The sequence below is a fragment of the Anopheles bellator genome, chromosome 1 (assembly GCF_943735745.2).
Source record: "Anopheles bellator chromosome 1, idAnoBellAS_SP24_06.2, whole genome shotgun sequence".
Classification (NCBI taxonomy): Eukaryota; Metazoa; Arthropoda; class Insecta; order Diptera; family Culicidae; genus Anopheles; species Anopheles bellator.
In genome coordinates, this window is record NC_071285.1 from 20,070,444 (window position 1) to 20,093,856 (window position 23,413).

The window sequence follows — 23,413 nt, forward strand, 5'->3', positions numbered from 1 at the left end:
TGGGGTTATGGAAGTTGCCGTTCGCTCAAAACCCTTGGCCCATTCGCGTTGATGCATCCTTCCCTCAGCAATCGCCTTTAATGACGCCGATGGCGATCTTCGTGCGTGTGGTGTCGATTACAAAACCGGCGGAGAAAGGAATGTAAATCTGCGAATATCAGTTGTGGGGCCGCGGGTTGCGATAAGATAAGGCTCGGCAGACTGATTTGACTTTTCCGGTGCACCACGGGCTGGGGAAATCCCTCGGCTCTCGGACTTGTAGATTTAGCTCGGTTGTTTTTCGGCTGTTTAAAGCCCCAAGATTGAATGGTGTTTAGTACCTAGTGCGGTGGTTGGTCCACTAAAAGTAAGCTATCGGACATACTGACGAGCGGCGAGGCGAGAGATACGGTCGTCTATAGATAACTTTACCCGGAACAGGATTTATTTTAGCGTGTTTCGGGAATCAGTACCCGTCGCATGGCTGTAGCGATTCTGACGACATTACAATGTCAGCAGCGATTGTGGCTCTACTTTACGAGAACGAAATGAGTGGTTCACTTACGCTACATACGCTGTCAAATAGGGGGGAAGTTATATGGGTTTGTAGCTTTCTAAAACCCTCACATTTCGACAAAAAATGTATCACATTGTTATAATTTATTTTAAGATTAAAAAAAAATAATGTTCATCACATTACGGTCCACAATTTTAAATTAGGTGAGCCAACACCCGATTTAACATGTACTTCAAACACATCCCTGCTTTTGCGTGCTATTGCATACTCAGCAACTCAGTGATGAATACGATTGAGCAACCCTGACGCGGAATGGTCGTTGTTGGCCGTTTTTGGGTTATGTAGGGTGTATTGTACAATCCGGCTAAATGTATCGATGTGTAGTGGTCGAGCGAAGGAAATCGAGCGAAACCCCAGTCGATTTGATGACCACCTGTGCCGCTGCTACTGGAACGAAACTAGCGGCAGCGTTTATATGAGATGAGCTTTTTCCTTTCGTCGGTTGCGTCGGAACTCTTATTGCAGATAAGCTTTCTCATCATGTTGGTCACGATGTGCTCTCGATGGGTTTGCGTGGTGATTAGGGTTGCTGACACGTGTGCGTTCAGAACTGCTGGGGCTGTACGCAAAGTTTTTGTACTCAATATGGAGAGAGCCTATGCAGCCTACCTACGCCCGCAGGTTTTGGGATGACAGGCGGTTTAGGGTTATCGCCGCCAATACATAGCATTGATAGATTGTTATTTATTTCGCCTTCAAAGCTGCTATGGCCACCGTTTTTGGTGCGTAATAAAAATCGATTTATTTTTCGGCGATTGGTGAGGAGAGGGTGTTACATCTCTGTTCTTTCTGGGCTTAAAATAATCGGTTGAAAGAAGACAATGCGGGGGGCGTTGCATAATTTTGTGTATATTTTCTCTGCCTCTACACGGACATGGTATTGTGTTTTTATACTTGAACCTACTTTAACACGCATTCAGCACAGTTTGTTTTAGTAAAGTAGGACCTCTCTTCTCTTATTTAATGTGTTGTTTTTCACTCATACTGATAAAGTCTCTTTTCCGGTTCGGTTCGAATAACATCCGAAAATAACGCAACGCAATGGCTAATTAATCGCGATCATCATCGTACTTCCAAATCGCACTTTTTTATGCTTTTGATTAATTATCGTTCAACACACACCACCATCGCGCTTTGGCGCGCGAACACATCACCAGAAACTACCGTAAGGAAGCGAGAGCGAGAGAGTGAGAGAAAGAGAGAGAGAGAGAGTGAGCGAAAGAGATAGCGAGCGAAAGAGGGAGAGAGAAAGCGAAAGGGAGAGAGAGCGAAAGAGAGAGAGAGCGAGCGAAAGGCATCGGCGTAATACCACAAAGAGAAAGATAAGGAGGGATAGAGAAAGAGAGAGTATAAACGATTGCTGTGAGAGCGATAGGAAAGAAATAGAAATAGAGAGAGCAAGAGAGAGATAGAGGGAAAGAAAGAAATAGACGGAGAAAGAAATAGAAATAAAAAGAGAAAAGAAGAGAGAGAAAGAAAGAGAAAGAATGAGAGAAAGAGAGTGAGAGAGAAAGGAATCGTTACACAGTGGTGCATGTCGTAATACCACACGGCCATGAACTGTTTAGATGTTGTTTATGTGCTTAACTTATTCAAAACTTATCTTAAATTACTTAAATTGAACATCTGTGGAGTGCTTTGGTGAGCAGCTTTTTAGTAATTGGCTACATACAGTTGCTATTTACAATATTTGATAATATAATTTCATTAAAATTGATTTAGCTCCTAATTGCAAAAGGATGCAACCTTAACTCGAATCCTTGTGCGGCGGTATAAGTTGAATGAAGCTGAAAATTCTGGTCATTCTCTCGGATCCCACTGTGCCCCTCAGAGTCTGTGTAAAAAAAGGTGAAACACAACCGAAATACCGGATCGGGAAGGAGGAGATAAGCGGGCATCTAAGAGAATGAAACAGGCGTTAAACAAAATTGTAACGCTTTTGTGTGGACGTCGTCGTCGGTGTTACATTTTGATAATGGTTTAGTCATCGCTTGCCACTGCCTAGCCGAGCCGTTATGGCGGGATGTGGTGGGTGTCCGGCGGCGGCGGCGGGGATGTGAGAGAACATTTAACAGATTCGTTACGTGATTTAAATTTTGGGATGTCTTCTTGTTGCGCCAGAGAGGACCACAGAGATTCGGCCCGAAGCTGTGAAGCCAGCACATCCTTGGCATATATTGGACTTGGGAGAATTTGCCCTTCGTGGTCGTATTGAACGTTCGTTTGGGGATTTCGGTTTTGGGTTTTGGGAGTGGATTATGGAGCGCGCGTAGTGCTTTCCGTTCTTAAACACTCGACGTCCGAACGGCGGCTACACGAGCATAAATGGGAACGTGAGCGCAAGGCGATGGCAACATATCGCCAACGGATATTGTGATATGCGTGAAAGAGAGAGAGGGAGAGAGAGAGCCTTTACCCGTTCACGCAGAGGGGGTTTTCTACCCAGTTAGCCATTTCTTCGATGTGTCGCGCTCGCTCCCGTTGACAATCCGGCCGCGGGTTTCCGTTTCGCTCCAACCCCATATCTGCACGTTCCATCGAAACAACCGCGGGTTTTGAGAGCGGATTGCGAAGTTTTAGCATCACGGCATCGTTCGTGCTCTCGCTCATTCCCCGAGTGTCCATCAGCCGGCTCCGCGAGCATCGGGTTGTGGGTTCGCTGCGAGCGCACGATTCGCTGATCGGTTGGTTTGGCTAATAGCGGGCCGCAGTGGCAGACAAGAGCTCGCGAAACGTCAAATTAAAAGAATTTCGTCGAACAAAGAGGGCGCTCGAATCGAACAGGTACCGATGACCGTTACGAAGTCCGTTCATTTGTGGGGTAGATCATAACATCATTGGACATATCAAATCCTTAAACGACTCCTTATTCTTCCTCAAACAAACTTCCTGATGGGACGCGAATAATTATTCTGATACGTTTTGGAACACCCGCAAAACTACAACTTGTTACTGGATAACCCTTCGTTGATGCGTTTCGAGTTTCGGTGACACGCTGCGCTATCGCTCCATGGCTTTTTCGTGGAAACCTCTAAACATACTTTGACCTGTACGGCGAAAGGCAAAAATTGGCCTTTTGTGGTGCGAAGCGCTCTCTGGAGTAGCTCTGTGGCACACGTCTTGAAGTCTCTTAGTTAGGGTTGTTTTCTTTGGTACTGTAGCGTTGGACCGAAGGTGGAACACCTTTATGCTGTTCAAACCTTTGGCGGCGATGCAGTTTTGCGGCTTTTCTTGCACTCACCACTTGTTCCTCCCATCGGAATATTGATCTTGAAAAGGAAATTTTGATCGGGTCTGTCGTCCGCCGTCCTCACGGCATGACCAGCCAACTGGAGCTTGGCGAGGTGCATACGCTGCATGACAGTGAGGTGTTCGTACAGTACTTGCATTTCACCGTAGTTGTGACTCCTCCATTGTCTTTCCACACATACGAGGACAAGAATCAATCTGAGCATATTGTCGGATGCGGATAACAGGGTTTCGTCGCTTTTGGACAGACAGTTCATGTCTCAGAGGCGTATGTGAGTATTGGAATTCAAAGATTCGGCTTAACCTCAACCAGCTCGACAAGCAATTTGAACCAAATCTTCTTCCTCAAAATGTCACCTGTGACCTGTGACACGTGTGACAGCGTGATATTGGTGTAGTTCTCGTTTGTCTGCTGACCGAGATTGTCCGCAGCTTGCTAAATCCCCACGTGAACCTGAGCTACATTGGCGAGCCTTCGACCTATAGGCCTCTGCCAGAATCTGGCTGGACTTGAAGTAGATTTCATCGCTTTTTGGACAGAGTCCATGTGTCAGATGGCCGTATGTGAGTACGTGGATAATAAAGGTTCTGTATAACCCCAGCTTACACCTTCTCAAAACGGACTTATGGTTCGAAGATTTGGCCAACCGTACGGAAGCGCGCTTGTCGGGTCTGCTTCTGTTTAGATGTATTATAGAGACCTTACATTCATCTCTTTCTACATACTAAACAAATCTACTTCAACTTTAATAATTCAAACTCCGCGACTTCCACTGGCAAGGAAACTGAAGTAAGAAAACCCCGACTCTGAGGAAGTCGGTGACTATAGTTCGTCGACGAGGGCTCATAATTAATGCCAAAGTCCAACCTTAAATAACAAGATAAAGCAACTCTAAACTGAAGTCAAGAACCGTGGGTTTGTCAAGTGAAGTGAGAAGGTAAATTGGAAAATATGTATGACAAATCTTTATGTTTTCGTTAGAGATGGTTTCCTCCGGCATAACTGGTCTCGGGCGGCTGCAGCGATAATTTTATAAATGCAATCAACGTTTAGGTGGTGTTCCACCTTCCCGATCGCTCTGTGGGGCTTGTGACGTTTTTTTGCCTTCAAGACAAGCGTTCATTCTCTCTCTCGCCGCGAAGTGTGTCCACACAACACCACTCAGGGCAGCCAGCAGCGAACAGATGTGTTTTGGTTTGGATCGAGTGGACGCGCGCGGCATTGACGAAATGTTGTCGTCGCGGGGCGCGCGTCGACGTATGTCGAGGAAACCGGAACGTCCGCGGCAGAGAGAGAGAGAGAGAGCTAACGGAGGTGGCGTGAGAGTGGAGTTATGGGAAAGGGTTGCGGCGGCGGGCGTCCAGTGCGAGCACGAGAATCGACGAACTCCGGACGACCGACCCGAACCGACCCGAACCCAATGAACCGACCGAACGTCTTGCGCCGTTGGGGGGAAAGGGTGGCCAAGCAGGAGGTGGATGGTCGCGCGCCTTGCGAGGGGCGGCATGGGGATGGGACTGGGGACTGGGACTGACTGGGCGAAGGAATCGCTCAACGGGCTATGAAAGATTGTGCCGATTCAGTCGATAATTGCGCTGCCGTAGAGGTGAACGCGCGCGCAGCCCCGGAGAGTCTCCAGCGAGAGAAGCGTAGTGCCTGGCCGTGGTCGTGGTGCCGTACGACGCGCTTGCTCCCCGATCGGAGCCAGCATAAGTGTGTAGTGCCGGAACGGACCGGAACGCGTGCGAGATACGACGTGCATATTGTGTGTGGGGCGCCTCGCCTTCCTGCTATTGTTGGTAGTTAGCGACTTGGTCCGCGTGTCTTACGCAAGTCGTCGTCGTGGTGCGCGGGTCCAGCTCAACTTCGGCGTGTCCGGTGTGCTCTGGTGGTATAAATATTTGGTTAGTTTTAATTTTTATGCGCACTTTTCATTATTAAAAAGGAAGGGCAACAACTAGGGCGGCTGTTCCTGCTCAGGCCTGGAAGTGCCAATTCAGCGCCGGAAGGCCTTGCGACGATCGCACGCCGGCAAAGAGTTGTCCAACAGGCTCCTCAAACCATGCCGAACAAGTAGCCAGCCCGATAAGTCGAATTGTTAATCTAAGCACACCGCGAAGTATCTCGACCACGCCGGACCACCGACTTTCTGTCGCGCTCCTCTCTCTGGCGATAAAGGCGTTATCGATGAACTTGGCCAGCTACATCGCTCTCCAAAAAAAGTGTCTCTAAATTTTGCACACATTCCCGCACGACTTGAAGCAGATATTCGGGAGCTACTAGAGCACTCTGGGCCCTTACTACGCCCTTCTCCACGCGAAGGGCGTAATTAAAATTAGATCGATCGCGGCGATCGTCGTTCCACAAGTGCAAATGGCGGGGGGCTTTAGTTTGTGTGTTGCCAAACGGCCCGGCCCCTGAGGGTGCTCTGAGGCGCGATCGGACCCCGCATTTCCCAAGAGTTCCGTAGCGCGTGTAGCGAAAACAACGCTACACAACAAAACGACGATCGGGCGGACCGTTTGACAGAGTTTACAGGATGCGAGGGAGCGCTGCGCTCCACTGATAGGGGGCGCACCGTCCTTGTGTCTGAGTGCGAAAGTGTGGTGTTAGAATTTCCGTTTCGGAAGAGATTCAAAAAGCGGTCCGTGGCTCGCGGGGTAGGAGTTCCAAAAGCCGCGCGCAGTTAAGTGGCCGTGTCGCGGTTGCTCGTTGGCCGATTATCGACACTTCAGTGTGCGCGCTTTTGTTTTGATGGCACCGGCTGATACGGGGGGTGGAATAATTGTGCTCGGGGGAGAACGGGGACACTGGAATGGCGCCCGTCCGGTGTCCAACCACACGTGTCTGCTGGGTGTAATGGATTGGAAGAGCGGAAATGTGGGACTCAACAGAGAGTGGTGGTGACAGACTTGCAGATTCTTCATTGGGGAAGTGATGATTCACAATCTGATCTCTTCTGTGGATCTTTGATAACCGACTTGACTGTGGCGGCAAAGGCGAGTTCCAACACGTTCTTACACTTTGATCTTTTGTGGACTTGGGCAGGTTAAATGATACGATTCTAGAACGGTATAGAAATCGAGATCTAGATAGATCTGTTGCCGATCAAGATTGGGAATGAAACAGTCGTTGAAAAAGAAAGCGGATTGAGTGAAGACCACTGACTTGTTTGCCGTTTTACTTTGCAAGGCTCAAATTTCCAGAAAGTTAGTGTCACGTGGAACTCTTGTATACTAGGAGCGGAAGCAGTCTACAAGAAGTCTCTGATAGTCTTCTCATCATAATGGTGATTGCTAACTGAGCAGAACAAGGTGCCTCGATTTGCTGCCTTTGAAAGAATCAGCTGGAAGTTATCTGTCACCAGCGAACTGTTGGACCAGTACTAGTAGTAGCATCCAAAACATTTGGAAAAAGGCTATTTACTTCTAATCCTGGTGTAGTACCGGTGAAACTACTAGGTTGTTCAATAAGTTTTGAGTTTCCGTAATAGAAACACAATTTTATGGTTTGAATTCCTGGCTTTTTGGCCGATTTCTGCACACGGACTCATTTCGGAATCGAAGAACTTAACCACTTGTTAGCCTCTCGTATTGACTCAGGATCATGGTGATAGGTCTGAAAGAAGCTGCTCTAAATGTTGTCGAGGATACTTCTTCAGTCAAAATATCGCTTACACTACCCAATGAGATGCCTAGGGCTTCTACTAAATCTCTTAGTTGACTCGAGGATTTTCCAATACGATTTGCTGTATTTTTTTCTACGATTTCAAGTGTTGTGTCTGTTTTTGGACGTTCTTAACGTGGATCGTCTTCAAGGCTTGTAGGCGATCACGTTTAAATTCAGTAACCCATCGTTTTACCCCTGTACTAAGAGTCCTTACTTACTTCCTCTTCGTCCATCCTCTGTTATTGAAGCTCAAAACTTATTGAACAACCTGGTACTTCACACAGACCTCCGAGTGTGACTCGCAGACCGTGCGTAAATCTCCACGGATCGTTCTGTTGAATCTTGATCTTAAACATAGTTCACCGCGAATCGTTTTGACAAACTATCGAAGAAGTTCTCCGAAGTTGAAACGGTTTTGTTTTACGGAAAAACAAAACAAGCGCCTCCAAGAACAGGAAGAAAAGAACATCTGTATCTGTTCGAAGGCGGGGACGGACGTCGATGTCATTTGATACACGCGCAGAGAGAGTTGAAAAGCGGAAAATCCGTTTACAATATCTGCTTCATTGGATAGTAAAACCCAGCGAAGCTGAACAGATCATAGTCCAAAATCCTAGTCTAACTTGGTTTGATTTCACCAGAAGTTTGTCCCTCAAGAATGATGATGGCATGACTGTTGTGGAACCATTTAAACCCACTTCTCGTGCGCGAACTGCGAACGACACTAAGCCCCACCAGGTTGTAGTTTCCAGACCGAGCCCGGGTTTGATTTGAGAAACTCGGAATTGGAATCGAAAACTTGACGTAACAAAAATGATGGAATACACCTCACATTCTCTTTCACGGTGGGGCCTTTCGCACCAACCACACCTACGCCCGTCCGAATTGGATCCATTTTCGCACGATGACCGGGGATCGGGTTGGGGGTTAGCGCCGTGCTCTCTTAGCGTCGCGGCGGGCCTCCGCAGATCGCGTCGTCGAGAGGTGATTTTTCTTCTTTTTTGAAATAATATTCATCTTCAAAATGGCTTGACATCAGTTTGCCTTCAGCCAACGACAGTGCAGAGCTCTCCTCCCGTCAGTTGGATTCGGGCTGAAGACCGATGTGTGTGTGTGTCAGGGTTTTTGGGGGAACACGGCACGGAATGACGCCAACGACGGGCTGTGTGTACGTTGACGCAAACGAGACCTAACCCGTAAGATCTACTTCACATAAAAAGGCTTCGATTGTTCGTCGCCATCAACGTTTTGCCTGTTGCTTGCTGTCCGCAGCAGAGTGTCACACGGGGGATTGGTGGAGGCCTTCCTTCAACTGCTGCGTCCATCTGCGCGCGCTGCTGCTGCGCTGCCCTTGCACCCGTTTATGGATGGCTCTCTCGGGCTTCGGATGGCACCTCGAGAGGATGAGATCAGTTTTAACACCTTTCGAGAAGTGGAGCGGTCGGTTCTCGATTCAATGTGCTGCCCGCGAAAGCATGTATTTTGTCTCCCATTTTATGACACAATCTGGACACTGACTGGCCTGGCTGCGAATGTGAAACGATGGTGCGTTGTTGTGTGCGGCTCAGCTCACTCACTAGCTTGGGGAAATAATTATGGCCGATCGCGCATGGGGTTTCAATTCGCAACCCGCGATTGCCAGTTGTAACGAAAGTTAATCTGCTGACGCCCTGCTGCAGTTGGGGTGTTTTACGATCGGTCCGATCGTTCGTCGGTGGGGACTTCCCTCACGCGACGGCGGTGAAGATCCTTTTTTTTGGGGCGGTCAAGATGATGCCAAGCGACGGAAGAATAATACGATGCTGGGCATCCGTTCGCATCGGCATCTGGCTGATTGACAGTCTGGAGTTTCTCGAAGAATGAAGAATTTTCAAAAAACTCCAATCCCAAGTGTAAGATCTGGGATCTACAAGTTCCACTAGTTGTCAGATTTGACAGCTGTCAAAAATATGTTCACAGTTTTTTTTGCCCTTTGTTTTTGGTACCTTTTTAGCACACCTCTCGTAAGCAAAACGAAAAGCCTTACGTAGTGGTGCGTCCAGTCCTGGGTTCGAGTGTCCAGTCCACAGCCCAGCCGGCCGGCTCGATCCGGAAGTGCCCATTATTCATGACGTTTCCATATTTTTAATTGCTTCGAATTTTTAATCAATACGATGTAAATCCATACACGGTTTTTGCACGCCCGGTTCCCGGTGTTGAGGAATGCCTCGTAAACATGCTGTCTGCCTGTGTAGAGTTGGGTGCGTAAATTTGTCGCTGCTCGTCGGCAATTATCAATTAGCTTTAATTGTCATTTCCTTGTTACGCCAGGCAATTTCCAGCCAGAACCAGTGCAGTAGAGTACGACACCCGTAACAACACCAGAATATGCGACGCGGGAATGCACACACTTCTGCGTCGATGATTTGCAATCGTCCGGGGATGGTTCAAGAAGAAGTGCTTCTTGGCCCCCGAGCGTTCCGTGAGGCGGTTCTCGTTTTATATCACTACAGCAGTAATTAACAGCGGTAGGCAAATTTTGAGTTTGCTTTTCCAGGATGTGTGCCCGGAGTCCGGAGATTATACTAGCTTCGACTCCGCACAGATAACTCGTAACTCCTTCTGGTCCCATTTGTTGAGTATCTAATTCCCTCTCGAAACGTTTAAAGCGCGGGCGCTGTGTCAATGGATTGATTGACCATAACGTGTTGTTGCGGTGCTGGGAAAGGATTTCATCCTTTTCCTTGCACCACCACCACCACACCGAACCTTTCCCCTCACCTGGGTCCGGCAAGTGGCCCCGGTTTGGTGAACCGTCAAAACTGATAAGGGCCGGACCGACCGAGCGCAGCGAACCGGAAGAAAGGGAAGCTAAATCCTGCTCAATAAAAGTTTAACTTTATTGCTTCGCTACCCCACCCGGGGCCTCTCCCTGCAGAACGCACCCACAGATAGCACACATACAGATACAGTGGGTGATGCTATGTCCTGTCGTGGCCAGAGTCCAGAGCCACGGTGCACAGTTGGGGTGTTGTTGCTCCTGCACGGAACTCCTTCCGGAACCAGACCCGGTGGATTGGGAGGTGTGTTTGCAGCGAGTGTGAGGGGTAGCCAGGAAGGCAAGGACGGCAGGAGGATTTCAATTTGTCGTAGAATTAATCGATTTCTTTTCCGATGATATCGTCCCGGTCCGGCCCGGCTTGTCTCTTTCGCTTATGTCAGACTCTCTGTTTCTTCTATCCCACTCTCGTCTAGTTTCGTCGCCCCAAACGCGCCAGTCCTCCGTGTGACAGCCAGAGCCGCCCCGGTGGTCGCCACACGTCGTCGTTCGGCGGAGGATTTGCTCGCTACACGCATTCGCCGGAGACGAGACCAGCATAACGAGGTGCGCCGAGGTGCAGCGGCATACACGAGTTCACGAAGGCGTGCGGCCCGAGTGGTACTATCGATTATGCTCCAGCGATGCTGCAGCAGCAGCAGCCTCCTGCCCAGGAACCGGTTCGTCACGGGCTGCGACATGGGACCGCGCTCGGGACCAAGATGCCCGGCCTGAGAAGCGCCGCATGGCCTGGCGAAGAAGTTTTCGACCACCGTCGCCGAAGATAGAGCCCTCGTCGTCGGTCCGAGTTAGCAACAGAGAGAGAGACCCATCGACGGCCCCCACTCAGGTGGGCCCCTCCAGCGTGCATTTAAGGGAGGGAAGAAAGGCACAAAATTGATGGCGAGACTTAGCAACGTACAGCAAACCCGCTGAAGCCGCTTCAGCGAATCCTAAACGCGGCCACGACGTGTCCGGGAAGAGAGTGTCCCATTTTTCTGGTGGATTGTTTAATTGATGTTTTCGCATTCCCTCCTCATGTTGCTCAGCGTTCGGTGGGGTCGGCAGCGGCTCGAAGGATGACTGACGGTGAGACGAACGGCGTAGTGTCGGGAGGCTATTCGTCGCTATACCTGCAGCAACGTGCAGCATACGGCTACCGAAAGGTCGGCCATCAAAGGCCAACGCCAACGAACGATAAGAGAAGGTCCTTCCGATCGGTGCAATAGTCATTTCCTGTGTCGGAACCTCTGTGCGTGAAGAAAGTGAGTGTTAGGGATTGGCACAAAACTGGCGACTAGTAGTATCCTTTGTGTAACGAACGTGAACCAAATCGAGAAGATAACTAGCTAGTGTTCGTGCGGGTGTTTGTCGCGCGACCCGAGGTCTCGCGTCCTTTTTTCGGGGATTGCCACCGTAGTGGTTGTGGGTACGCACGCACGCATACCGGTGCGTGGAGTGCGTAACCACAAAGCCGAACCGGCAACCGACGTCTGTATGGATGCGGGAGGACTTCCAGTGTTTCCGGGTGCCAATCAGGCCAATCACCTGAACAGTCTTCACCTGCAGCAGCAGCAACAGCAAGCCCAGCAGCAGCACCATCAGCTGACGCTGCAGCAACAGCAGCAAATTCAACTGCTCAACAACCACAGCCTACACCAGCAACAGCAGCACCCGCAGCAGCAACAACAGCAGCTACTGCAGCAGCAGCAGCATCAACTCCAGCAGCAACAGAATCAGCTGCAGCAACAATCACTACAGCAGCAACAGCAACAGCTTCCACCCGGCGTGGAGGTCCCGCAGAAGCGTCAGGCCGTGTTCGACAGGCTGAAGCGGCGCATCGAAACGTACCGACGGCGGCAAACGGACTGCACGCCACGGTTCGAGCAAACGTACAGCGGGATCTGCGAGCAGCAGAGCCTGGAAACGAGCGCCCTGCAGAAGAAGTATCTCGAGCAGAAGAACAAGCGGTCGCTGAAGAAAACGGAAAAGAAGCAAGCCGAGCAGCAGCAGCAGCTGCAGCAGCAACAGACCCTCTCCGGCAACCTGCAGAGCAGTGTGCATGTGGTAAGTAGTGCCGCGTTACATTTGTTTTGCCGTCGTTCAATTCGATAGGGGAACTCAAACACAGTGTAAATCACGCACGCATCCCATTTACTTGGCACGCAGTGTGGCCTAGCTCCTGGTCTGGTGGTTAGCGTGCCTACACTCTAGTGTCACCCAGACCCAGGTTCGATTCCTATGTTGCCATTCTGATCCACACATTTGAATGACGATGAACATCTTTCAAGAAGAAGGTTTCTGGGGGACCTTCAGTCCCGAATCCTCGGCGCTTCTGTGAGGGTCTTCCTTGTGACTTTAGGTTTTTACCACGATAATTTTGGGCATCTTTGTTCAAATACTATAAATCTGCAGGATACATCTCTACGTAAGATTGATACCTGGCTGTAGACGTCATGAGGAAATGATCATTAAAAATCGTGTCACCTAAAAAATTATGTTGCATCATAAATCGTTAAACTAATCCATGGCTGTTGCTAGCTGGTTATTTGAGAATGTAAAAATCTAAGTTATGCATCTAACTCTATGAAAGTGGAGTTTTTTTACACAGAAACCACGTTTATTAAATTCCATTAAAATCTAGATACACATTTCTCCCATCTCACTGCTATGTCGTGGATGCCACGCCGAAAGAATTGTTCGTCTTTTGAAGCAAATCAACTAGTCATCCAATTTCGATTTCCTCTTAGGAATCGAAGTTCACTAGGTTTTGGCAGGTCGTGGTACACCACACCTTTCTGGTCCCATCACACAGCATTGTCCTTTTGCCGAATCGATCTGAATTTGCTGTCGTGGTTAATGGTTGTCCCGGATGATTTCTTTTTGCAGATTCTCAAAGTGAATCCACTTTCCATCTCCAATTACGATCTGATAGAGACTTTCTTTTGTACCTGTCGAGCAAAATTTCACCTTTTGTTTTTCGGTTTTCCTCCTGTCTTTCGTTAAGTTCATTTTCCAAACTTCTGGATCATTTCCAGGGCCTTCAAGCATAGGGATATGATGTATTGGGGCACATTTAGCTGATTCGCGAATTGTTGTTGCGTTTGTGTGTCATTTTTCGTCTAAAAATTCTTGTAGTTCAGCGTCTTTAAATTTTTTTCGAGCTCAGCCCTCCGCAACTCTTTGTTTGTTAAGTCAAAATCGCCATTTTATTTTTTTAAATTACTTAAAGCACTGTGATTTTCCAAAAGCATGATCAGCATGAGCTTCGAGAGGCATTTGATGCTATTGTGTAGCAGTTTTCTTCATTAGCTAGCAGAATAGCAATGATGACCGCAAAACGTTATTTTCATGCACAAAGGTCAACTAAGTTAATAAGATAAGTCGCAAACTAAATTTATTAAAACGTTAATATTTATTAAAACGCTGATGTTAAAACAAAGCATTGTTGCCAAAAAAACATAATGAGGAGATCCAAATTGACAACTAGAGCCATCTGTTTACATAATCTACTTTCATATGGTTGGACGTGATAGTATCTAGTGGAAGAAGCCACCAACTTTAACGATCAACTCCTCGAACGCTCAGAAACGAGTTTACCTAAAATGACGCCAGCTGTTCAAGTACAGTTTTAATCCGCCAGAAGCATATTTCGCCGCCTCTAAAACGCTCTCCGTTCGTCTCGGCAACGCTCATAAATGCGTGACGTAAAAAAACATTGATTGAAATTAATAAACACATCTCATATCATGTACCTTGCTGTAGAACGCGGGCGACAGCGAGGTGATCGATACTGCTCAATGTTTGTTTCTATGTGCCCTCTGGAGGCTATCCCAGTCTTGTTCCCCACACCATAACTGCCCCCGGGCAGAGGCACTCTGGAGGGCCGCGGGCTTTAAATGGCGCGATGATGTAGAATCCAATTTTCGTTTTCAATTTTCAAGTCTGATGAACTCGGGGGGAGTAGTGCACTATGCACCACCTTTCAATCGGGCGAGCGAATCGGCTCGATTATGTGCCTTACCGCTGCCCTATATTCACCTGTGTCCGCCAATGTCCGGCCCGCGCGTCGGTCACACGCTCCCTCATCAAGCGATGGACACCTATTTCTGGTGGTGCGATGCCACTATGGAGAGCATTAGCTGTGTTGGATTAGCCGCTGAATTATTGCATGCTATTTCTGCGTGGTTCACGTGAACCGGACAGAGAGATAATGTTGCCGGAAAGATACGTTATATCGGCCTGGTCTATTAGCGGGTTTGGCCTAACGCAGGACGTAGTCAATCGAGGAGATATTGCTTTCAAGTTTAATTATCCTTCAGCCAAGTGCTCCAGGATGGGTTCGGAAATCTTTCCCGTGCACAAGGCTCATAAGCCTAAAGAAAACTATGCAATTCCATTTGTCGACTGTCAATTCAAGGAACGAAGTAGGGTGTAAAATCTCTACCACCTGCATTGTTGAGTCGTTTGAATTTGGAGTTGGGTGGCGAAAGCTCCGCCATATAGGGAGCAAAGTAATGTCGTGCTGAAGCCTCATCACCACCTCTCCCATATGCCAATCATTTGCAACGTGGAATTTCTGCAGTGCGCCAAACGTGAAACACTCACATTTAGCAACCCACCGGCTTTGACGTCAGCAGGACGCACGCACTCTCTAGTTCCACGTGGCGTGGCTACGGTGGGCAATCGCAATTGAGTGGAATTTATCACCTTAACGGTGTACTCTTCGCTCTCAAGTATCTTCGCCAGTTACTCCACACAACTACCCATTGCCGGTAATAACTTCGCCAGTGTCCTTTTTGCCCGTGGGTCGCCCTGGAATGCTGCTCACAGGACGACCCGAGTGCGGCGCGCGAAGTCCACGTTCAGAGTCAATGGCTTTCTCGTCGGCCAGCGTGTTGCAAAATCGAGAAGCGAGAGACACCAGGAACGTATCCATTTACGCGCATTTATCGGTACGGAAAGGTCGTTCTCGGAAACGCCGTATGGTGTGTTGTGGCTCCGGGGTTTTTTCTCCGTCCGCGAACCATCTCACAATCACGTGGGGTGGCGTCCTGCAAACGTTCCACGAATTGACGTCTCTTGGAGAGTGGTTTTTTTTTTATGGATTTTGTGTGGGATGGACTAGCGCTTGGTTGCAATACCAGATATAATGGTAAATAAGATCGACATGGAAAAGGTTTTATCGGCCTGAACTGCCTTTAAAAGATGCGTCCGATATCGATAAAGCCGATGTTCATATGAGCATCGTCGTAACCGCAGATCTATTCGCGCAGCCAATCACCTCCGAGCGGATAGATTTAGTTCCAATCCGACCGTCCAAGACCACCCGTCTGGCGATCGATATGTTCGCTGAAAGCTTGGTAGCGACCAGAGTCCCGTGGTACTGCAGAAGTTCTTCACCTAGCAACACTATGTAGTGGCACATCGTGTATGGTCAACCGGGATTGGGAAAATATCTGTTTCGCGAGACGTACAGCAGCACCTTGTATGATGGCACCGCTGCTACATCAACAGCTGGCGGGCTCAGCAGGTGTCAGTGGTCCACGGTTCGCTCCTGGTAATCGGGTGGGTTGGCTGGCTGGTGAGAAGCACCTGGAGCGGTGTGCGAATGACTTCTTTTTCTTGTCCCCCGTATCGATTACACAACCATCCTTCAGGCAGGGACAGGGCTCTGTAACTTGAAGCGCAAAGCTGACGAACTTCCACTTCGCTGACAAATAAAAAGCCACTGCCATTACTTCAGCCGTGCTGTTCGTAAATGTGAAATAAATTAAGATCACGCCCTGCAGTAATTCAACTGTTCGTTTTTTTACATTATAAAAATGCAGCCAATCGCTTACATTATTAATTTTAATGTAACGTAAAAAGACCTTCAAAAGTGGGAGGCATGTTGATTGTGTGCGTTGTCATTGCCAGCAACAACATCTTCTACAACACCACCGTCATTTTGTCTTTCGGCATTCTCGTCGGTAGTAATAATCATAGGTTTCGCGGGTCGCACTCCGCTGGGGAGCTCCCTCTCCCATCGGGCTGTGCCATTGACCTTTGCCGCGGGAGGTCGGATCTCGCAGGACTGCGCTGTGCTCTCTGTGCAGACCTTGCGTGTTGTGACTATACAAGCACACCCGGCTGTATGTGTGTGTCTGTATGGCGCAGAGCGTCTGTGTTGAAGGTGACAGGTCACAGGTATGACGTCGTCAGCGTCCCATCGTCGGGCGCAGGTGGTTTGGTCTGATACTTTTTTGAAGGATATGGTTCTCTTATGGGCAGTGCCTTTGGGGGTCGTTGATTTTTTTTCCCGATCCGGACGTTGTCGCTGACCTGATGCTCGATGTGTACGATTCGATAAACGCCAAGTGTGTTTAAAACGCTCACTGTTATCGTTGGGGCTGGCTGTCCAACAGCAAAACGGTAACCTTCGTAGCCGTAGTCCCGTGAGCCGGTTAAGGTAACGCATCTAAACGACAGCCCGCCGTTGAGGTTGAAATGACACAAGGAGTTGTCGGTCCGGATGTGAATTAATTGTTCATTAGTGGAAAGTTAAGAGAATTATGGATCTTCCGTTCGCTGTGCACATAGGAATATTGCACTAAACATAGGTTCGGATGGATCGAGGAATTCCGTGTCCTCTTTGATAAGATCAGTTACATCATGCAACTATTTTTCAATCAGCCCGTGACCCGAGTATGCCCTGCTCGGCCGAGAATGGATCCGGTGATTGGAAAACCGAACCTTACGAACCCGATACCAAATATAGGTTCTATCGGTAGAAACTGCGCACTAAAAAGGCCTATACTCACTCGAACCGTTATTTGCTTTCGAGATAGTTTGCCCCTCACACAACGGCGGCCGGCGCCGGCAGGTCAGCGGGCAGGAACCGACGGATGTCGACAGCAAAGATTCTTTTTGTAAGGCTTCATTTAAATTTTACGGTTGCATAATTAATGCCTCAAAAGGGGGTGCGCTCTGCTATCGCGCTAAAGCCGTACGACACTACGAATCGCACAAAGTTACCAAGGCTGTGGCACACAAACACACCTGCCGTCGGTCGTCATCGTTGCCTGGATGACGTGACTGGTGGTAACCCCCTTGTTCTGGCCATTGTCGGGTTTAACCACCGTGCCGTGGCTCTCTCAGTAGCGCTCTCTAGCTAGCTAGCGTTTTTAGATGAGGCTCCGTTCTTTATCAACGTCGGTCCTGCCGGAGTTTCAGAGTTTGTTTTAAGCAACCATTTTAATACTCGATACACGGGTGTAGCTTGGCAATCGCCACAACCACCAAATGGCGCTTCGGTTTGGATGAAATTGGCGAAGGACTCAGATTGAGTGCCAGATTTACTACTGTGGAAAAATGGAGTATATCGGGAATTCGCTAACCCGAGAAGTCTTCCTTTATTTTTCTAAATCTATGTCGCTACCATTAACATAATCCCTGGTCTACGCCAACCATCTATGACTACATTTGGTCCAACTCTCGAAAGGCTCCGAAAAAATCTTTTTAGGAATAGCCTTCAACATATTCTTCGTTTCGGCGGCTCCTATCTCAACCATTCACTGTAAAACGGTGTCCAGGAAGTTGAACCCAGAGTTGGCTCTCCCCAAATCTGGTCTTTTTTTTGTAAAATTTACGATGTATCAACCCACAAATAATCAAGGACAACTGGTTCCCAGGATTCTTTGGCCACAGTAGCATGGCAGAGGTTCTTCGCCAACTGCGCGTCGGATATTGGTTCACTCATTTTCCGGCCCTTGGTCATCTTTGTCCGCCTCTGTAGGCCATAGTTTGGTGTGGCTGTTTTATTTGTGGCTAGATGGTGGTGGTGAAAGTTCAAACGAAGGATGTAATTATGATGGGGTGTCCGACTTGTGTCCACCGGCGTTGACCCATACGGGGGAAGCATTAAGTGTAGTGGAAACTTTATTTTTATCCTGCTTGTCAGTGACCCGCATCGATTCGGAGACGGTTGGACTATTTTTGACTGGAGCATATTACAGAGACTGACAGATTTTCTTAACAGTTTACGAAACCACGCTAGCCATCATTATGTGTCCCGAGATACATTTATCCTTCCACCGGTTCGGTTGGGGTTTGAGCCAAGTCTCTCTCTCTCGCTCTCTAGTCCAGTTCGGCGGCCTCGCTCCCGCATAGACCGATTTATCGATTTATTTTTTGTCTCTCCAACAAAATCCACTACCGCTGCCAAGGCGGACCCAATGAAGGGCCTTCTCCCGGTGGGCGAGGACGGTGGTGATGTGGTGGTACCGGCGGTAGGAAAATCCGGGTTCAGCAAAGGCCGAGAAGGAGAAGTTTTCGAATGGGCTCCTCCAAAATCCTTGTGCCCATTGCGGCCGGCCGATCCTAACTAGCGCACCGTTAGCCAACCTCCGTGACTCCCAGAGCCTGGCTGGTTGCCGTTGCCTCCTCGTTGGAATCCGCGCTTGTTCCGCTTCCGTCCGTCCGTCCGTGAGAGTGAATGGTGTAAAATGGTGTGTGCCTTTCAAGAGCATGTCGGCCGATTCCAAATTGACGTTTGTTTTAAGCAGGAAACTTAGCTCCACGTCAAACAAACGCGCGTTTGATGATGGTGGTTGGTTTGCGGGTCTGGTGCTGGTGGTCAAGCTCGAGGGTGGGAGAGAAAACTCTATTATTGGCCCGCCCGGTGGCACCTTCTTGGCACCGACCGTTGTTCTAGGCATTGTTTCCGAGTCCGAGTTGGTGTACAGTGCTGCAAAAAAGGAATCGGTTTGGGGAGCCATTTTTAATCGATTACGCAACCAACGTCTCAACGGCTGGTTTGGTAATCCTAATCAATATAGTTCATCTACGTCCGAATTGTATCACACCAAAATTCGAGTTTGATAAAGAACAAAAACTGAAACAATATCTCAGAGCAGACTGCGCGTTTTATGAGAGTTAGTGATCAAAAAGGGGCACTTTCCCTGAAATGGATAATTCGGTCAGGTCTCTAACGAGCCTTCTGAACGTCAAATGGTTCGCGGCATTCGTGCAACAAATCGCTTGACAGCTATGTCATGTCGTGTATTGATAGTCTTTTAGTTTTCCGGTGAAGCTTCCGGTCCGGCGCTCTACTTCTCGCGATATTGCGTGCCAACCAGTGTGCGTTGTTTGATCACTCATTGTTTTCGAGGTCGATAGCTGCTCTAGAGTTCCGCGCTGTTCCTCCTCTAAAGGATGGCTCACTTGACGCTGGTGCAACTATAGGGTGGGGTTCATTTAGTGTTTGGATTCCCCGAAGATGGGGCACAAAATATCGATCTGTATGGCACTTAGCACGCCATCCCGTTGAAAGTCCGAATGTCGTCCTGCCGAAGAGTTATCAGCCAGTTAGAGTTCCTTCTTCATTTTCTAAGAAAAATGGGCCGATGAAGGACATCCAGACCAAAATCCGCACCAAACCAAAGTCACCCGTTGTGGGGGTGCATTAGCTTCTCTTGCACGACGTGTGCACGATTTTTTCTTGTAGAATTTTCAAAATGAATCCACTTCCGAACAGTTTGAGTTGTAGACTCATCACTTAATTAATGATGATGAGACCTACCTCTCACCTCAACGTTGGAAATAAGTTTTTAATATTTGTCAATTTTCTGCAAACGTATAGCGTCCCATTTCGTAAAGATGAAAGTTTTTACTAAATGTTTACAATTTCCAGATCGAAGTTTGGCGTTTTCAAAGTCAATCGATCGCTAGTTTAAATTCGAAACACTCTATGGATCACCCTACTATATTTTACCCACCTGCGACTGTGTTACCGAAACTCGCGGAAGCGATGATTACGCACGAAACCGATCGGGGGTGTTCCGAGTGGCGCGTTTCTTGATTCTTCTTGCCCCACATACGAGGTGTATTCAAAAAGTTCTGACAATTTTGTATTTACGCGGGCTACGTCCTATATATCCGATTTTCGATTTTTTGCGTTAACTACACATGTCAGTGACTGATGGTGAAAAGTTCGGCCATTTTGAGTAATCGGTCAATTTTTGACAACTGTTTTGCTTGAACAAGATTTTTCTCATCGACGATGCCGTCTTTATCTCCTAAATCGTATCGTAGCGCCGTAATCCGGGCGTTTGTGACGGACGGATAACTTGCAGGAAATATTCGTTTTTGACTGTTCTATCTTATGGCAACAACTCATGATGCACCACGACCCTGAAATCGAAGAAAACTGTAAGTTAAACTCGGTTCACATTCGACCAAACATGGCTTTTCGATGTTCACGACTTCTAGGCCCTCTGACAAAAATTTGTGAACCATCGATAAGCGCTGCTTTTGGTCTAAATGGCTTCAGCCACTGTCAACATTTCAATTGCGTCCGAGCTTTTAATTTTGTTTTTTATACAAAATTTGATACAAATTCTTTGCCATCCATTTTTCGGTATAGACAAAAATCGCCGATGGGCCAAGACACGCGCACAGTAAAACAGCTGTGAAAAATTTACTATTTAATCAAAATGCTCGAAATTGTTACCATGAGTCAATGACATGAGTAGCAACATAACGCCACAAAAAATGAAAATCGGCTACATGTAGCTCCCGTAAATACAACATTGTCAGAACTTTTTGAACACACCTCGTACGCGCCGCGTCTCTTGCGTGTCCCGTTTTGCGCTAATCTAAATGTGCCATTTCGGTGCTGTTTTGCGAATATTTTGAATCCTTTGCTAACAAAGACAACAGACACGCACGAACGCACGCTACCGATTGCGATGTGAGACCTTGTTGTGTACACGCCACCCAACAGTGTGTTCGTGTGTTCGGAGGGCAATATTTTGTTGTTGTTTGCAGCTCTCGCTCACAGAGGTGCGTTATCTATTTTCGTGCACCGGATTGTCTCGTGCGGCCAGCGTGCGTGCGCGCGCACGCCGCAGCGCAAGGTACAGTTGGTCTGTTTGCGGCGAACGTTGGGGTCCCGCATCGAGTCCGCCGCGTTTAAATTGCCGTTCGAGGACCTTCAATAAACGCAATAGATTATCCACACTTGAAGAGGGTTGCGCCGCACGGTTGAAACAACAGCTGGTAAGCGCCCTCTTCAATTGTGCATGGCAGAGACCGGCCGACCGACCTTTCGGTCGCGGAGAACGAATCCTCGCCGGCAAGCGGCGGTTGTGCGAATCCTTGCCCTGTGGTAGACCGGAAGAGGGTCGCCCTGAACTGGCCAGCTCTACGCGGTGTAACTGTTTCGGTGTGGCGTACGTCCCCGGGACATGACATCTGCACCCGTAGCCGCCGCCATCCCTACGATGCAATTGTATGGTCTGTGCTGCGGAAGATGATTTCCATCGTGCTTTTATTGGTGGTGGTGCCGAGAATCCTTTCGTTTTGTATTTTATGCGTCGGAGCGCCATTCGGAGGATTGCAACCAGTTGATGGTTATTTGAAAATGAGATTCGAGACTTCGGGCATCTTTCCGCAGATTCTCTTGTTGTTGGTTGGTGTGTTGCTTTGTTATTTGGCCACTAGGAACACGATGTTTTTAAATGGGCCCCGTTCGTGTGGGGTTGTTTCATGTGAGCTCGGCGGGCGGCGGCGTGGTCACATTTTCTGCGTCGCCAGTCGTCTCTTCAGTCGGAGCCATTTTTATGATGATTAAAATGAAACGCAATCAAGGGCGCAATTGTGTGTATCTGTTCCGGGGTGCTGGCGGTGGCGGTTCTCCCTTCCGTGAAGTGGAAGCTGCCGTTGCGTGCGTGCCTGCGTGCGGGTGAGCATATTAGGGGCCGAGTGCGATGTGTTGTGTGTGCATATGATTGAAGGTGCGGTCTGTTGAGAAGAAAATTCAAAAACCATTTGCCCACAACACACACTGCTCGAAGTCTCTGTTTGATCTCCCCGTTTTAAGTGTGTCCGGAAGCAGACCGACCTGGAGAATCCTGGTGATTACTTGGTGGTGCTTTTCTATTCAAGCACCAGGACAGACTGATATCCCTTTTTGTCTTCTGAGGCTCACTAGTAAGAGTGTAAGTAATAGTTAAAATATAGTGGCCCTTAGCACGCACACCGCAACTGTCGCGCGAGTCCAAGGAAAAGCGTATCTAACTCGCTTCCGGTATCCGGGGTACACACTCCGTCGTCTTGCCTTTTGGGAACATTAATGGAAATAAATTGTTGCGCATTTGAAGTCAAATTTTCCGTTGCTGTGTGTGTGCTGGCAACAACAAGCAACATTCATCAAGCGAGAAGAGCGGCGTCTTTTTGGGACACTAAAATCCGGAAGGGCCACCCCAGTGTGCCCTTGATGATTAATTCCATTGGGAGACGTTTTTTCCCTGTTGCGTCACCGAACTGTGATAAGAATTGACTTCTGTTGCTATTGCTAACCGTGAGTCGTTATTTTGTTTTGTTTATATGATTTGTCCGTCGCAACCAAAGCGAAATGTTCGTTGTGCAAAAGGTTATACAATATGGTGGGATATGAAAGGTGTGTTGTACTACGAGATTTTAATAGCTAATGAAATTATTGATGGACAATCCCATTGACAACAATGAATGCATTTGAAGCAATGTTTTGGCCATAAAACGATGAGAATGGGATAGAAGACATGATAAGCTGATTTTTCAAAATCACAACGCCCAACGAAATCGCAAAACCGGTCAAAACCTATCTCAAAAATGGCGGATGGAAACTGTTACCCTACCGCTGTATTCACCAAATGTTGCTCCTTCGGACTACTACTTGTTACGTTGCTTGAATAACGATTTTCAGCACAGTGGTTATGAAAAATGGATCTCTGATTGAATCGCTTCCAAAGATGAAAAGTTCTATCGACACGGAATCCGGGAATTAAAAACTACATAAAAAAATTCAAAGTACTAATAGAACATTTGCTCATACACCAGATATTCATTGTTTTTCTTTTATAATTATTTTCTTAGTTGTTATTTATCTTTTCTTGTTGTGAAACGAGACGTTTATTATTTTTTCTTCGAGGGTACTCCCAATTAATTTTATTTAAGGCCTTATTTGATTATTGAATTTATTTAAGTTAATTGAATAATATTTTAACATTTCTATTTTGCCAATAGTTAAATTGGTCATTGTGCACTCGGCAGGATTGCCAAAGATCTTTTCTGATTGGTGATCATGCTGTGGATTATAAACTGTTTTATTTCTAATCTT

General features: G+C 47.9%; 1 protein-coding gene across 1 annotated transcript in view; it reads left to right on the forward strand.

Annotated features, from left to right (window-relative positions):
• The first annotated feature begins 11,769 nt into the window (after positions 1–11,769).
• The window catches only part of LOC131216248 (neurogenic protein mastermind), a 67,833-nt gene continuing 56,189 nt past the window's right edge, over positions 11,770–23,413 (forward strand). The window contains exon 1 of the mRNA XM_058210688.1: positions 11,770–12,339. Coding sequence (XP_058066671.1) covers positions 11,770–12,339 — 570 coding nt within the window. The remainder of the gene's footprint in view (positions 12,340–23,413) is intronic.